This window comes from Anarhichas minor, unplaced genomic scaffold, assembly GCF_050575085.1.
Source record: "Anarhichas minor isolate MPS153535 unplaced genomic scaffold, ASM5057508v1 ptg000025l, whole genome shotgun sequence".
Lineage (NCBI taxonomy): Eukaryota > Metazoa > Chordata > Actinopteri > Perciformes > Anarhichadidae > Anarhichas > Anarhichas minor.
In genome coordinates this window covers 10,094,375-10,110,428 of record NW_027466471.1, presented here as the reverse complement: position 1 = coordinate 10,110,428, position 16,054 = coordinate 10,094,375, and the positions used below count along the sequence as shown (strand labels likewise).

The window sequence follows — 16,054 nt, the reverse complement described above, 5'->3', positions numbered from 1 at the left end:
TGCCGCTTACAGAATTATAATTTGGGAATAAATAAAATATGCATGTCAGAGCCACCACTTGTGTGTGTGTGTGTGTGTGTGTGTGTGCGTGTGTGTGCGTGTTTGTGTGTGTCAGAGGGTTTTGTATTCATATACTGTAAGTGGCTGGAGCCAAATGTGTGTGTCTGTTGGTGTGTGTTTGGCTCTAATGTAATATGAATACATTTCAACAAGCAGTGATGCCTCTCTAACACGTAAAAAATGTTGAATATGAAAACTCTATTTGTGATGCTATTTGTTGCTTTATGTGAAAGCTATTGTAGATGGAAACAAAATCAAATAAATATCTGACTTCAGGAGTAATAAAGGACCTAAGGACGGAGTATATTATATTATTATATATATCACAAACCATTTTTTAACTTCTCTCTTTCACGCTCTTTCTGTTTCATGATATTCGTTTTTTTCTTTTACCATTTTCCCTATTCCTTATAAGCAAACCTCGCTCTCACTAAGGAGGCTATGTATCATGAGGAATTCTTCACACTGTATAGACTTGATTGCAGTGTACGGTATGCGTCATAACCACTATGAACCCAGAATACCCCAGATGTATTCCTCTCTTTGCCTCTTTCTTAACTAAGACCAGCTGTGGCCTGACAGAGTCACCCCTCTACCGGCAGGGTCGTAAATCTAGTTCCAGGCTTTAGCCGGGGCCTTACATGTCACACACAATGAAGTCAGAGGACGCCAACCAGCTGTCACGGTCTGCTCCCACATTGAGATACTCTAGCTAGTTTTCAAGTACTCTCGACTATGATGAATTGCATACTATCGCCCTGAAAGCCTGGTGGATATATAATTGGCTATGACAAGGAGTGTGCTGTGCTATATTATATCTTCCCAGGGTTATTTCTGTCATCGTGGTTAGCCACACAGTCTTTTAGGACCTCCTCTCCCATGTGAAATATTGCAGATGTTCATTTGTATTAAGCTCAAGCTATAAAACAACAACAAAATGACAACCAAATATGAGAAACTATGCAATGTAATGCAGTTCAACACAACATCACCCACAACTACAGGATCAGAAATTACCTTAGAGATTAATCAATAACTCCTAACAAAAACTGACCATGATAATCTTTATAAAGACATGTAGGGCTGCCCCCACTCTGTCGATTAGGAGACTAATTGTTCGTTTTGGTCTTAGTCTACTGAGATTTCTGTAGTCGATCAGTCATATTATTATGCTTTTTTCATGCTGAATGACGCATTTCCAAGAAACTTCTCTGGTAAACACAATATGTAGAATTGTGTTTTTGTTTAATTATTCGTGGAGAAACAGAGTTTTACAGATCAGTTGATTAAATCAACAAATCGATTAGTGGACTAAATCGTAAGTCAAGGACAGCCCTAAAGATATGATTTAGAAGTTTATACAACAACAACAAAAACTACTACTACTACTATTACTACTACTACTTTAACTATTACTACTAATATATGCAAGTGCAATGATCCCTTTGGGCAACGGTAATGGAGCAATTAAGTTCTCTCAATTTGCATGTCTGCTCGTGTCCTGAATAATGTGGCTTTTATCAAAGTGTCGATTAAGGATAAGCGCCTGGTTAAGTTTCCAATGGATGCAGATGATGCGTGGTGGCCTGGTGTCTTGTTTCATAAAGGACATGACTCTCCAGGATGAGGGTGAATCATTCCCTGGCATGCCATGTCAAGTGGTTCAACTTGATGTCTTCTTTATAAACAGATTGACTCAGAGAAATGACCACACCCCCCCACAGGCCTGCATAACTTTACTGGTCCTTGCTTTATCGCCGTCATCTGAACCACCTATCATCTGAAAAAAAGAAAAGAAAAACGGAGATACATGAAGGAGAGGAAAGACAACAAAAGATTGGAAGGTTAAAAGTGTTTGATTACCGGGAAGTGTGTTTCTTTTCTTTTTTTTTTTGTCCTTATGTTTTGAGTTCATTGGTGCTGTAAACAGTTCCCAAACCTTGACATAACAGGCTGGAAATCATTGCAATGAGTGATTTGATTTGTTCTTTTGTGCTCGCAACACAGAAAAAAAACTCCTTGAGTAAAACATGCTTTGCAAAAATACAGTGACATGTGCCGCTGAAAGAATTACCAGCAAAGACTTGAAAAAAAGGCCATTATTATTCAGATTGAAAAGGCTCATCTCAATAACTGCTCTTTCCAACAAAGACATTCCTAGAGGTACAGTAGCACCCAACACACTGCTAACAATAATATTCTAAAAGCCTTCATAAATAGAAAAGGTCTAACTCACAGGTATATCTTGAGGCAAAGCTGGGTAAACAAAACCTTACCCACAAGCACATATAGCTATTGTTTCAAAGCATGAATTATTGAATTGTGGAAGAGTAGATGCTTGAGCACTGAATCCCTAATGGTGTGTTAGAAAAACAAAAAAAGGTTTCAAAAGAAAGAAATATAAAATCTATTTGTTGTTTTCTTAAAGCAATAATATCAGTGAATTATGAAAGAGCTGGAGAGAGAGAGAGAGAGAGAGAGAGAGAGAGAGATAGAGACAGACAGACAGACAGAACAAAGCAGGCAGTTCATGGTATCCATTAGAAATGGAATAATCTGATCAGCAACACTAGTATGTGTGATCCTACTATGTGTGTTGCATGCTTGTGTGTCATGCTGAAGTGCATGCTTGGATGAAGACATGCTCTTGTGTTGCTTGCATCTTTTTCTGTGTGCGCGTGTGTGTGTTTGTCTCTGAGTGTGTGTTTTTGGGAAATAGACGTCATCATATATCTAATTCCACAGCGATGATACACTAGCTCCCTGCTGTCCCATTATCCATCGCTCTTTTCCACCTCTCCCTCAATGGCCCTAAACTCCATAAACCTTTTCAAGAATCGAAAAGGTCTATTCAATTGAATGTGTTTATAATAAAGAGTAAATGTGCGTTTGTATTCCGGGGGATAATGTGGGAAGACATTATGTGGGCAGGAGTTCTGGGTAATCTGAGCACCAAGAAATGGGTATTGGTATTTCCCTGTGTTTGTGAAACAATGAGTGTGTGTGTTTGCGAGACAGAAAGGATCTCTGAGAGACTCTGAGAGGAAGAGAGATAGCAAGAAAAAGGAAAAAATATGTGAGCCCATGTGTTTTGTTTTTTTCTTCTTTTTGTTCCATTGTGCGTACATGTTTTTGCCCTTTTGTGTTTAATTTGCATGCGTCTATTGTGTGACTTGTGTAGTAATTTGTCAGCACAAGTGTCTGAGATATATAGGGATCATTCCAGCTTTGTTTTCTTCGTTGTTTGTTTGTGTGTGTGTGTGTGTGTGTGTTGTTGATAGTGGTTGCAGGAGAAGATAAGGGGTGAAAGGGTAATATTTTTAGCATTTTTAGTCTATTTACCGTATGTGTGTGTGTGTGTGTGTGTGAATGCCTGTTTCTCTGTTGGCATGTACTGTATGTTTTCGCAGCTGCTGCAGATTGTAACTAACTGATAAGAAGGTTAGAAGCATGATCTCATGATTTCCACGGCTACCGCACTGATACACATCGTAGACCACTTACTGAGAACACAAAAACCCTAAACTTACACAGACACACAAACCCACACTCTTACCCACGAGGCATTTTGACCCTATATGGTTGCGTTTGGCTGGCTTTAGGACACAGACACGCTTGCATACCTCTGAATTTCTCAGCCTCAGAGTCTTGAAAATACTTGTTGTTTCAAGAGATGGTACAGTGTTAGGTATCAGCATTGTTGTTCAGGGGCATCAAGGGCGGAGGTTTTTCTTTAAAGTTTGGTACTATCCCCCATATCTCACTCTTTCACTCTCCATCAAAGTAGCACAGCAAAAATACAAACCTGGCAACTCTGCACTGACCCTACCGGTAACACTGCGACAAGACTGTTTGAGATAGTTAAGAACATTCGTGGAGACATTTCACCAACACAGACATGTTCCCACCATAACCAAATATACGCAGATGAGTGGACTACTCTTCCTTGTTGGTTTCACAGAAGTCGTCTCTTCCGATCATGTCCATTAATGTTAATGATAGAATCCAATTTCATTTTATTTTTCCTCCCACATCTACCTCTCTTCTTTCGTCACCTCTGTCATTTATCCATCAATCTCTCGATCCTTGATAGATCAGCTTATATTGACACTGACACTTGAACATGATTGGCCACTTCTGATGACATCACTCTTAGCAGATATACAGACATTTATTGGTTGGGTTTGTCTGAAGTGGGCAGGCCCACCGGCGCGAGCGAGGGAATAAATGTGTTTTTTCGCCCCCAGTGCATATTTACTACATGGCGTAAATCGAAACCTGGACATTGTTCATGCTACAACCATCCATTACTGATGACAGCATTCAGGCAAGGCCTTTATGAGGTGGGCTGTTAGGATCAGTAATTCACTCTGTCAGGAGATCAGAAGAGAGCAGTGGGGGTAAAGAGGAGGAAACGCAAGAGGAAGGGAGAAGGTTTAGGAGGACGGAGGAAGGCGAACAGAAGTTGGGAGAGTAGAGACTTGGATAGGCATGGATGGAAAATAGTTTGCATTTCTGAGACAAAGCTTTTTGTTCATGGGAAAATTTCTCTCCATCGCTCCCCTTTTTCTCCCCACCCGCCCTTTTCTCTGGCTATCATGTTTCTTGTGCCAATCAATATTTTATAGCTGTCGCTTCAGAGCAATGAACCCCACCCACCCCCACCCCCACCCCCAGCTCTCTGAATGACAGATGAGGGTGAGAACGGGTGTTGGGGGCGCAGTGAAAGTGAAAAGCGGGAGGGAGGGGTAGGAGGGTGTAAAGTGCTGGAGAGACATAAAGCAACAAGAAATAGCAATAGAAAAAAAGATGAAGGCAGTGCAGCAAGTAAAAAAGAGACTGACGGAGAAATGGGTGAATATGACACATGGATAAATAACCAAGAGTGGGAGAAAATGTACCAGTTAATGAAATCATGCTGTGGAAATGTCTACCAATTTCCATACTCTCAGAGATTTAATTGCAAAACTACGAGAGAAAATGTCAGCTTCATGACATCAAAGTGGGGATGCTGCCTACTCATTTCCCCCCTGTTTGTGTCTTGTTGTTTTACCTAAGCTGCTTTTAGCTTGTAGCCCACAGCACTATTCTCCAAGATAAGGGCGACACACACAGTTAGGGTACAGGAATGCGTTTGTGTGTATGTCCACAGGCTTATAAATGCACAATTATATGTTGCTGTTTTTTTAATATTCGGGGTTTGGGTTAGTAAGAGTGTTTATGTGTGACTGTAGCGATGACACATTAGGGATGAAAAACCTTGAAGCTGTGTCAAAAACATTCTATGTGTTACATTATTTTTGCATGAGTCACAGCTCTCCAGGTGAGGCAATCACACAGAAGCACATACACACATATAAGAAGATCCAGACGGTCCTAGTGAAACTGGATGATGATGGAGAGGGAAATCACAAGTTGGGAGAAATTGTGTGTGTGTGTGTGTGTGTGTGTGTGTGTGTGCATGAACTGTTAATATATGTGCATTGTGTTTGTATACATGCGTGTCTATCGGAGGGAAAGAAAGAAAGGCCCCTTTCCTGTCCCTCCCACCTGCTCTTGTAATCCTCTGTGTTTTGGTGACCTTGGCAACCTGGCAACAAATCCTCCTTGGTGTCCCTTTGATTGAGGCCACGGGTGGGCGTCGAGTTTGGACATACTGAAAGGACAGCGGAGGAGAGAAAGCAGGTTGGAGGAGGATAAAGTTCTTGTGTTGGTCGAATGAGCACTCGGTCGGTTTCCGATTGTTAACCAGCATTAAAAACTTTCTCTGCAAAACAAACTCATTTGAATGGAATCGCAGCAATTAGTGGATTCAATCGCTAAGTAAATGGTTCAAATGTGTATGTCATGGTCAATTGTTTGCGAGCTTTCACCTGTAAATTAGCACTATTGATCAATAGCAACTCATCTTAGCAAGACTCAGCTACGGGATGTGTGCGCCTTGGCTCCTCTGTGAGCCTCTGCGACCTGAGGTTACCCATAACGCCCTTCTCTGCGAGTGAAAATCATGATGGCCAGAAGGTTTCCACATATGGACACGGCAGTTAGGTGCTGTTTAATTTTGCATTTTATGGCTCAGTAGAAGAAAATTGTACTCTGTCCAGGTCACCGGCTTGAGACATGGCGATTGTTAGTGATCAAATGAGTACGGCATTGTCCTGTACACACTGAGTTCAGCGGACAATGCTGCTCGCTGCTGTGAATCACAAAACTGCATTTTATTTCCCTCAACCAACTTCATTCCCTGTTGAAAGTTGCTAAATATCTGTGAAAATACAGAACAGTGACAGGTGACAATTCTCACCTTTCTCTTTTCCTCTTCCCGCAGTGAGAGATGATGATGATTTCCTGAGTCTCAGCGAACTCCCGGAAACCTTCCCCTCCGACCCTCCGGAGCCCTTACCTCACTTCCTATTTGAACCCGACGAAGGCTACATTGTCAAGAATAAACCTGTCAATCTCTACTGCAAAGCGACGCCTGCCACGCAGATTTACTTCAAGTGCAACAGTGAGTGGGTCCATCAGAAGGACCACACTGTGGAGGAGAGGGTGGACGAAAACTCAGGTGAGTGAAGTCACGTACACACAAACGTATAAGGATTTCTAATCAGAGATTGCCATAGAAAATGGACATTTTTGACAGACAACATTGGTGGCACAATAAAATAAACACTGACAAGTTAAGTGTAACTGCATGCCAGTTCACACACAGGAGCACTGTTTGACCCCCCCCCCCCCCCAAAAAAAAATACTGTTGAAAAGAGTTAATTTGCACGAATGCACGGGGATTACTTTTACTCTTACTATTTATACGCTGCAACACGTGCTCATTCCAACTCGTCGCATACTGTCAGACTCCTTGCCGTTACTCTCTGACGCGCTCGGTCGCAGTAAGCGCGTGGTTAACATTGTCCTTTCAATCCAAAAAACTGTTTCCTGAAAGTCCTGTGTATGTTTCACCCATCTGCCTCCCTTCCCACCTTGTGTGGCTTTTTTTTCCGGTCTTTATACGACGTCCATTACACTTCCAGAGCATTTTCTGTTTCATAATGGGTTTACATTGCAGTTACTTTAAAGATTCACAAAGATGCTAGAGGGTGCCTTGTGCGTCGGTGTCAGACGCTGGTGTCCCGGTGAGTAGAAAATTAAAAAAGGTATTGTTACAAATCTAAGGTGCACAGGTGTAAATTAAAATGAAGTAATTTCCCCCCCTCTGAATTTAAGTTGACCTCTTAGCCTGCGTCTCTTTTGATGGGCCTAACAATGATGAGATTGGGCTCTGTGTGACATCAAATTGTCACACATCCAGAAAATGTGGCCAACACTGGTGCACTGTAAGCAAACAGGTTAAACCTATTATTACGATGTTTACTGTTCGTGCTGAAAGCTAGGTCACATGTCAGACGTGTGTACACTGCTGTAGCATCGCCATGGCTGTACTGCGATGTTCACAGGACAGTTTAATAGGATCCACAGTCATGTACTGGACTGCAGCCAGTTCAGCACTTGTCACTTGACGGCACACTGTATTATTCCGCTGGCTAGTTAATGAAGAATCATGCTGTTGCTTTGGCAGGATGACAAAGTCCGACACAACCTGGTTTCTAAGACTTGAGGTTGACATGAGCTCAGCTTATGGGTGTCCACCTGCTTGTCAATGAGCCTGAGTCCCCAGAGTTAGTGATTAAACAGAGGCTAAAAACAGTTTGAGAGTATATAGAGTCTGCTGAAGGAACTACACAGCGGGGCACAGTAGCACAAGTCAGCATGTCGGTTTTTCTTTTCTTTAAAGTGAACAAAATGCACTCTGTGATATTTGTTTGTGTGAATATTGCGCCACAGTTGAGAGGAAGCAGAACTGTTGCTTCCGTCTCAACCCATGGTGACACAACAACTTGCCCACCGAAGATCTCCCCCTGTATTACAAAGCAGACCCTGGAGCCAGACATTCTGCTGTGTGTACATACAGTATCTGTGTGTGTGTGTGTGTTCTTTGGAGTCCTGATTTGCTGAGTGGGTCTGCTACAGTTCTGAACCCAAGATAGAGAGAGAAACAACTGAGCAGCACAGTTTGATGTTCCCCCTGGTTCGGCTGTCACACATGAATAGTCAAGGAAGATGAGAATAAATGTAACAAAACTTCCAGGAAGTGAAACAGCAGGCAGAAATATAGATATGAATGTAAATATGTTGCAGAATACGATGTGAGAACTTTTAGAACAAAAATCTGAACTTGTATGTTTAAATTCTCACACACTTCTGAATGTGAAGTCACAGAATAAAAATTCACTATGTGTAGATTGATATTTACATGGAAACAATGACAGCTGCTTACCAATATTTGGGCATGTATATATATGTTTTTATTTACTTGAGTCCATTTTTTTTTGAGTCCAAAACCACAGAATGATTCACTGCAACTTCACAGATGTCTCTTGCATCACCGAGTGAGAAATCTGCACGCCTTGACTTTTTCAACACTTCAGAAATCAGGAGACAAAGCGCTCGTTTGCTCTGCTGTCTGTGAAGTTGAAATGTGACGTTTTGGTGGCGTGCCTTTTTTTACTCCATCACATCACTAATCAACCAAAACAAAGCTATTGGAAGAAACTTAGACTGGGCTGGTTTGCTATAGTGGATCTAACTTCCCTGACATGGAGCACAGCAGAGCAAAAGAGTGCTTTGTCTCCTGATTTCTGATTGGGTTACCCCCCCCCCCCCCCTTGAAATTTGTTTTTCCTTTCTGCCTCAGGTTCTGCATTTCAGATAAAAATAAAACCCAATGTTTATGTCTCTTCTAGGTGACACCTGTACATTATATTTATATTATGGACATGACAAAGTGGGATGAACGTCTTTCTTCCACAGCCTTTCGGGGTTCTCTTTAAGTAAAATGTGAGAGATGATGTATTTGTATCTACAATAAGTATCAATCATCGTCATCCCTCTCTCGTTGTTTTTCCACCCATCTCTCAATGTTCATTACTGACATCACACGCAGCTGCAAGTCATTTATTAGTCTCCCAACAGCCGTTCATTTGCTAGCGTCTGGATTCCAGACAATGCGTTGCAGGAAGGAAATTCTGTTCAATTAATGACCGGTGGATTCAGGCTCTCGTACTGTATGTGATGGACATAGTGAGGTCTTTTAAGGAGCAGGATCACTTAGCCAGCTAACAAAACATCTGTGTATTTTGAACAACATCAATTCCAATTTATTCTTCACTTACATTTCAATGTCTTGCAGCCACATTAACCAAATATACCACATTTTGTGTCTTAAGTTTGATCATTTTACTAACACTCAGGCCTGGTTAAACATGGCTAAGGTTTTAAAGTTTTCAACTTCTTTAAATATGTTATAATTTATGCTCGAATTACATTTTGCGAAGCCATCACAATGTTTTTTATTTAAATTTAAAAAATGATTGGCTGCATGCTACTTTGTACTGCTCCAGGAAACATATATCTATAACACAGCATCATCCATACAGATATTTACATGAATATGAAATGAATAAACAGATGAACTGGGGACATTGTGCAATATCAAGAGCTGTTGAGATTTTCCAGGAAAATGTCTCTTTGCTCTTTAATTATTCAAATGTGTCCATGCTTTCTCTTTTCTTTTTACATTGAATTTGCAATGACCAAAGTTTGCTGCAAATGTACTGTTTAGATATGTTTTTTCAGAGCTTAACAAATAGTCATGCAGTGAACAATAACAAAGAAAAACCCAACAACAAATCCTATTTATATCCTATTTAAATGAGACCACCGACATTCCCGTTTGCTCTCATGCAAAGCATTTAGGTCACCTTTGAACAATGTGATGAAGAGATTATGAATACTAGATATATATTATGCAACATAGAAAGCTGGTGTAGGTCTGTGCCTGGTAAATGCACAGTGTGTGTGCGCACTGTTTATCTGTTTATCTGTGTGAAAACCTAAACTCCGTAAGCTGTTTTCTCTTCTTTGTTTCCTGCTGTTTCACAGAAACAGCTAGAAGCCATGGCCCCCATACTGCTTTTATTATCTCTGTCTTCTAGCTCACTCCCCCCCTCCCTCTCGGTCCAATCCTCTTCCTCTCCTTTTTCCCTTCTCCTTCTCTTCCTTTCTCTTTGCTCCATGCTGTTTTGTACTCTACTCTAATTTCCACCGACTGAAATCGGAGAGAGCAGAGGTAGATAAAACCTGAGCTTGAAGAAAGCAGTGGACAGAAGTAGGGGATGATGGAGGGATGCCGATGGAGGGTGCCTTTGAGAGGGCTGGAAAGGCCAACTGATATCAGGGAGTCACGCTGAGGAGAAAGATGATAGGAATCCTGCTGTGCTGTTCTCTTTCTCTTTCTCGCTCACTCCCACTCTCTCTCTTTCTCCCCAAGTTTCTCATATCATCTCATCATTTGTTTTTATCAACAAAAGGAAATTCAGCTTGGAACATTGTCTGTTTGAACCTGTGGATGAAGGCAAAAGAAAAGGAAAGTAAAAATGTACATACAAAAGCTAGAACTTGGATGAAACAAGTCTGAAAGTTGTGTGTGTGTGTGTGTGTGTGTGTGTGTGTGTGATGCCTTGCACCAAAATACATTCATAAGGTTTTTCAAACCGAATGATGGAAACACATTTTTTTTTTCTCGGCACACGATGTAAAAGGAAAGAAAAGATGATAGCAAGGATGGATTAAAGAAGGTGCAATGAAAGTAACATTGTGGAAGGGGCAAAACTGAAAGGACAATGTTTCTTTTTTTGTATCATGTGACACAAAACTAACACGTTTTATGAAGCTTAAAAGTAATGCACTATAATTTGTAAACAACCCATGTAATCAATGTGTATGTAATTGTGAGCCAGGACAGCTTATGTAGTATAAAGAGTTACAAAAGCTGTGTAGGGATGAGGTCGGGACTTTTACCCAGAAGATCTTTTTTTGCATCCTGTGTGTGTAATTGGCACGTCATTTCTGTACTAAGGTAACGTCCTTTCCGTAGTTATTTTATCCCAAACCTAACCAAGTAGTTTTGCTGCAGGGGCTTGCCCAGGCTCAGTGATCGCTCGTGTTGCTGGACATTCATGGGAAAAGCACGAAAACGAACAATAACGTCTCACAAGATTTTATATTAACATTATCAATGGCTCCATTTCATTTAGTAGTCACTACGTCCGAGTATTGTGCATGCTAGAAAGGATTAATGAGACACTTGCAGGAACAAGCTATCATTTACATTATTTGTTGCTCTTCATGCTAGGACATGAAGAACGCCTTTTGCTTGTAATTTGAAGTCAAAGTTGATGGGATGTAGGGCTGTCACTTAAATTAGGGATGTTATGAACATCTTGTTTTCTGTTTAATGGATGGAAAGGGTAGCTACATGTGAGCCTCATGACAGCTCAATAAATTACTTGTATTCAACTGAGCCTCATCTGGAGGACTGGTGAGCCAGGTGAAGGTCACAAGCAAAGGTGGGGGAGGGTGTGGCAGGATGGCCTAGGGGGGTTACTGAGGTCAGCTTCCAACAGGCTAGATTCCCTAAACACCTCCATTGCCTGTCACAGTATCCTTGACAAACATGGCTATCTCGACCTGCTGGCGTGGAGACCCCAGCGGGCTCCTCCCTGCACCTCAGCCAAAGAAGGAAAGGGAACTTTTAATAAAGTACTTAAAACAAAACAACAAAAGGCAACCTGCCCTCCTCTAGAGAAGCACTTTAATACAGTGGCATTATTAGCAGTGACGGTTGCTTAAACATGCTTACCATATCTTCTGAATTAATGTGATTTAAGGTGAGAACCAGAATAATTTGTCTCGATTGCATATCTTATTGTGAAGGGCATTTCCAGTGTTTGCCTAAGCAAAGTGCGTACGACCCCAGTAGATCTCCATTAGCCTTGAAGAGTGCTAATGACATATTGTGTACTAGGTTACTTACTTTGTCTCCATTAGCCAAAGTGTGAATGGTTATTAGTCTGCTAGCACTGACCCGTGACACATGCACACACATACATTATTGGCACACACAGTATTGGCTTGGGTGATTTGTGACCTCTTTCCCTCCTTTGCTGCCATCTCACTCGTATTGATTTCCTCTCGTCTTTACCTTCAGCTCTCCTCCTTTCTCTTCCTCCTAATGTTTCTCTTCTCTACTCTCTCCCTCTCTCTGGCATCACTTCCACTCTCCTCTACCCTCTCTCCGAGCTGAAGCTCTCTCACCTTTTTCATCCTCTCATTTATTGTGCTCCCTTCCTCTGTCTCTTTCTATCCATCTCTCCTTCTCTTATACTGAGATTGTTCGATTTCAATTATTAAAAAGCACCAAGATTCATAAAGGAGGTCAATTAGCTTCTGTTTCAGTGACTCCTGATCTGCGAGAGAGCTCTGTGTGTGTGTCTGTATCTATTTTGTAGGTATTTACAACTGTGTTTATTGGCCAATTGTATGTCTTTGCTGTGTCTGTGAAAGATTTTTTTGTGCGGAAAATTGTGTGCGTGTGTGTTTGTGTGTATGTGTGTGTGTTTGTATCTAAAAATGCAGTTTTGTTTGTTTGTGTGACTGTTTGTGTTTATTTGAAGTGGACTTTTTCTCATGTCCTGGAATGTCCTGGTTCATTGCTTCTTTAGGGCCACTGGAGGACACACATGTGTACGCTCACTGACACTCACATGTACAGTATCACTGCACACACACACACACACACACATACACGTAGACACACACACACACACATAAACATGGACCAGGAGAGTCTGTGATGATCAATCAATGTCACTGTGGGAGCCATTACGAGAGCATACACATAGACACACATGCATGTCTACACACGCTACTGTCTGCGTTGAGTGTCTTCCATTGGTCAAGGACCGGTGAGTCTGTGCTGTCAATGTCCTGGATGATTTCCCTCCGTAGGCGAAGAACTCAGTCAACCCTTGCACACTCCCTTTTCCCACAATGCCTCTCATCCTGTTGTCATTTTACTCTTTCAATTGTTTGTCTCCTTTTCTGTCTCCATCTTTTACTCTCTTTTCCTGCAATAATTACGTAATCATTAATAGTGGGCTCTCAGGTAATGTAACATGCCATGTACTCGGATCTTGAGCACTGGCTGTGCATCTCTAAATGTCTGACTCTGCTGTTGGACTGTGTGGTTTTTATTTATCATATTACATTAGATCAATATTGTGCTTGCATACTGTGTGTCCTGCGCCGGTGTCACAATAGATAGATTGTGACTTTAGCTTCGATCTACTTCAGATAGATGTCTACATTTGTTGCATAAAGCTGTCTAGTTCTAGACACCCTGAAGTGGGACTGATTCGCCATAAATACTTCGGAAATTAAGACATTTTCGCAAACTGAAAAAACATGGCCGACCGAGCATCCGCACCAACTCTGTATTTCAGTAGTCCAAAATATCTTTGTGACATCTTTGTGGTGACTATGAAGGTCATAGTTCATGATTCACATCATTTTCATACTTATCAAACCATTCAGTGACGTCTCACCCCCCCCCCCCCCCCCCCCCCCCCCGTATGGAAGCATCTACATTGATAATGTTTCTTGAGAAATTCCTCCATTTTTCCCTTCTTTCCCTTTTCTTGTAAGTATGCACAATCGCATCTATAAGCATTTGAGCTGCATGTCACTACTAAGATTTATGAATTATTCAGGCTCATTTTTATTTAAAAACAGCATTGTATACTTTCAATTTTTACACAAATACTTCAAAAATGGCATACATCCATGTACATTTTTTTTTGAGTGAAATATATTTGTCATTTAACACATTCGCTGATTTTTGAAGTAGTGGCTGTGGTAAGGCAGCAGCAGTCACTATATAAGCATTGTGGTGAAGCTACAAAGCCTGAATTACTCCCTGTAGGGAAATTGTGTTTTCACTTGCAGCTCCTCCGCAGGTGGTAGGTCATAGCACCGGGTCACTTACTGAACAACATCCCTGGAGCTGGTCGGCATGCAGCGAGCTGCTCACAAACACTTCAGCACAGCAGATGTTTGTGAAAGCAGAGACCCAAACTTTTGAATCTTGATGTATCTTACTCACTTACACACAGGAGAGAAAGCATGGAGATAATTCAATGGCTCTGTTTCAACGAAAACGGAACAATATGCACTGCACAGATGGAGTATCTGTTGCAGTGCTGTTTTTGTTATTTTGTCCATCCCCTGGACGTATCTATTCTGACCTCCCGCCTTTGTCTTTTGTCAGACTTTCTCCCTCTGTGGCTCTGATGAATTAATAATAGCTAGCGTTGACTTTTTCCTGTATCCTCTGTTTCTTTTCCCTAAAGGCCTGTCTGTTTGACCTGTCGCTGATCACATTAAACACCACAAAGCTTTTGAGTGCTTCTCCCCCTGTTCCCTTATCTCTTTCCTTTTCTAAACCATTTAGCCTTAAACCCTCCCCATCTCTGTTTTCGTGTCTGTCTCTGACTCACTGGCTTTCTTTCATATGTATTTCTCTATAGCTTTTTCGTTCCATGTCTGGTTTATCTGATTCAAAGAAATCAAGCCTTTGCACTTTTGTTGGTGTCATTACTGTTTTTGTCTGTTTTCTTCATCTATGTATTTCTGTCAAAACACAGTGGGAGATGGTGAGACAGAGGGAAATGGAAAAAAGGAAAAGCGACAGAGTGTCGACCATCAAACTGAGTGGGTTTAACAGCTAGGGAAATATTGAAATGGCAGGAAACACATCTTTTGGCTTTTAATTGAGAACAAGGCCACCAGAGTATTTCTTCCCGTTGCATTGTCCGATTATGAAAATGTTTAATGAGATGGTGCAATTAATTGGCATGTATAAAAAACACAAAGATATGTTTTCAAATGTTTTTAATTAAGAACAAATCCAGTTGATTTCAACAAGCCCATTAATTGCTGCTTTTTGTAAATCCATTTCTAGAAAACATGTTTTTCTGCTTTTCTTACCACGTCCATGGAAAAGCTGCTTATCAGCATCTGTTTTCTCCTCCAACATTTCTCCAGATTTAATAACATGAAAGACTCCTGTATCTAAGCTGTTGCTCACAAATCACTTTAATAAGTTGTGCTCTGACAACAAACACAGTTTAGCCATTGAAAACAAAATGCTCCAAACTTGCTCTGTGCGCTGCGTTTAAGGGAACATTTTGTGTTTTCTTTTATAATCTGGGTCTTTTTTCAGTTTTAGCCATTGATTCCTATTGGATAGGATGAATGTTCACCAATTAGGTTAATTGTAGATCATTGATGTAGACAATGAAGTTATAGCAAACTAAATGAAACACCACTTATCTGCAAAGTTAATGTCCACCTCTTTCTGTTTAAACTTTTTTTTAGGGTTACCTATGGTATATATTTGCAGTAAAAAACACTGCTTAAATCCTTGCATCACATTTAGTAAAAGGTAATTTCTTGTAAACATGCATAGTATGACAAACTGCGATGCAAACCCACAGAGGGAGAACATGATTTGCATATCTCTACTCTGCAACCTGTTCAAATCAGTATTTGTTGTGCATGTTCGCTCCCTTAGTCCCCATTTGTCAGATAAAAAAGTCCAGACCTGACAAAGCACATTCGTCCACACTTGTACTTTTACTCCCCAGCTGATAAGTAAACTTTGTTATACGAATTGTCACTTAAGGACGAAGAGAAGTATTCGGAGGTTGTGTGCAGTTTTTGGATTGATAGAAATGTTTGTGACAGTATCCACTCGTCTTGATACTCGTCTTCCATTTTTCATCTTCTTCTTTCCCCTCACCTCCCTCAGCTGACAGCAGTGGTTTTGTTGATGTGAAGCACTGTCATGCTACAGAGACCCACAATTCCACGCTTGTCTTCTCTTAAGAGAATGATATGAATGCTCTAAGCACTGTATCTACACAAAATAAGACACCGAATGATCTGGGACTTTTTAAGCCTCAGGTAATTCAGTCGATCTCTGCTCAGCAACACTAGCTTTGTGAGTTTGTATTAGCAAACAATGGGAACAACTGGG

General features: G+C 41.0%; 1 protein-coding gene across 1 annotated transcript in view; it reads left to right on the top strand.

Annotated features, from left to right (window-relative positions):
• The window catches only part of LOC142957592 (netrin receptor UNC5C-like), a 174,477-nt gene that overhangs the window by 83,532 nt on the left and 74,891 nt on the right, over positions 1-16,054 (top strand). Inside the window, exon 2 of the mRNA XM_076099516.1 lies at positions 6,389-6,625. Within this exon, the coding sequence (XP_075955631.1) occupies positions 6,389-6,625 (237 nt within the window). The remainder of the gene's footprint in view (positions 1-6,388; positions 6,626-16,054) is intronic.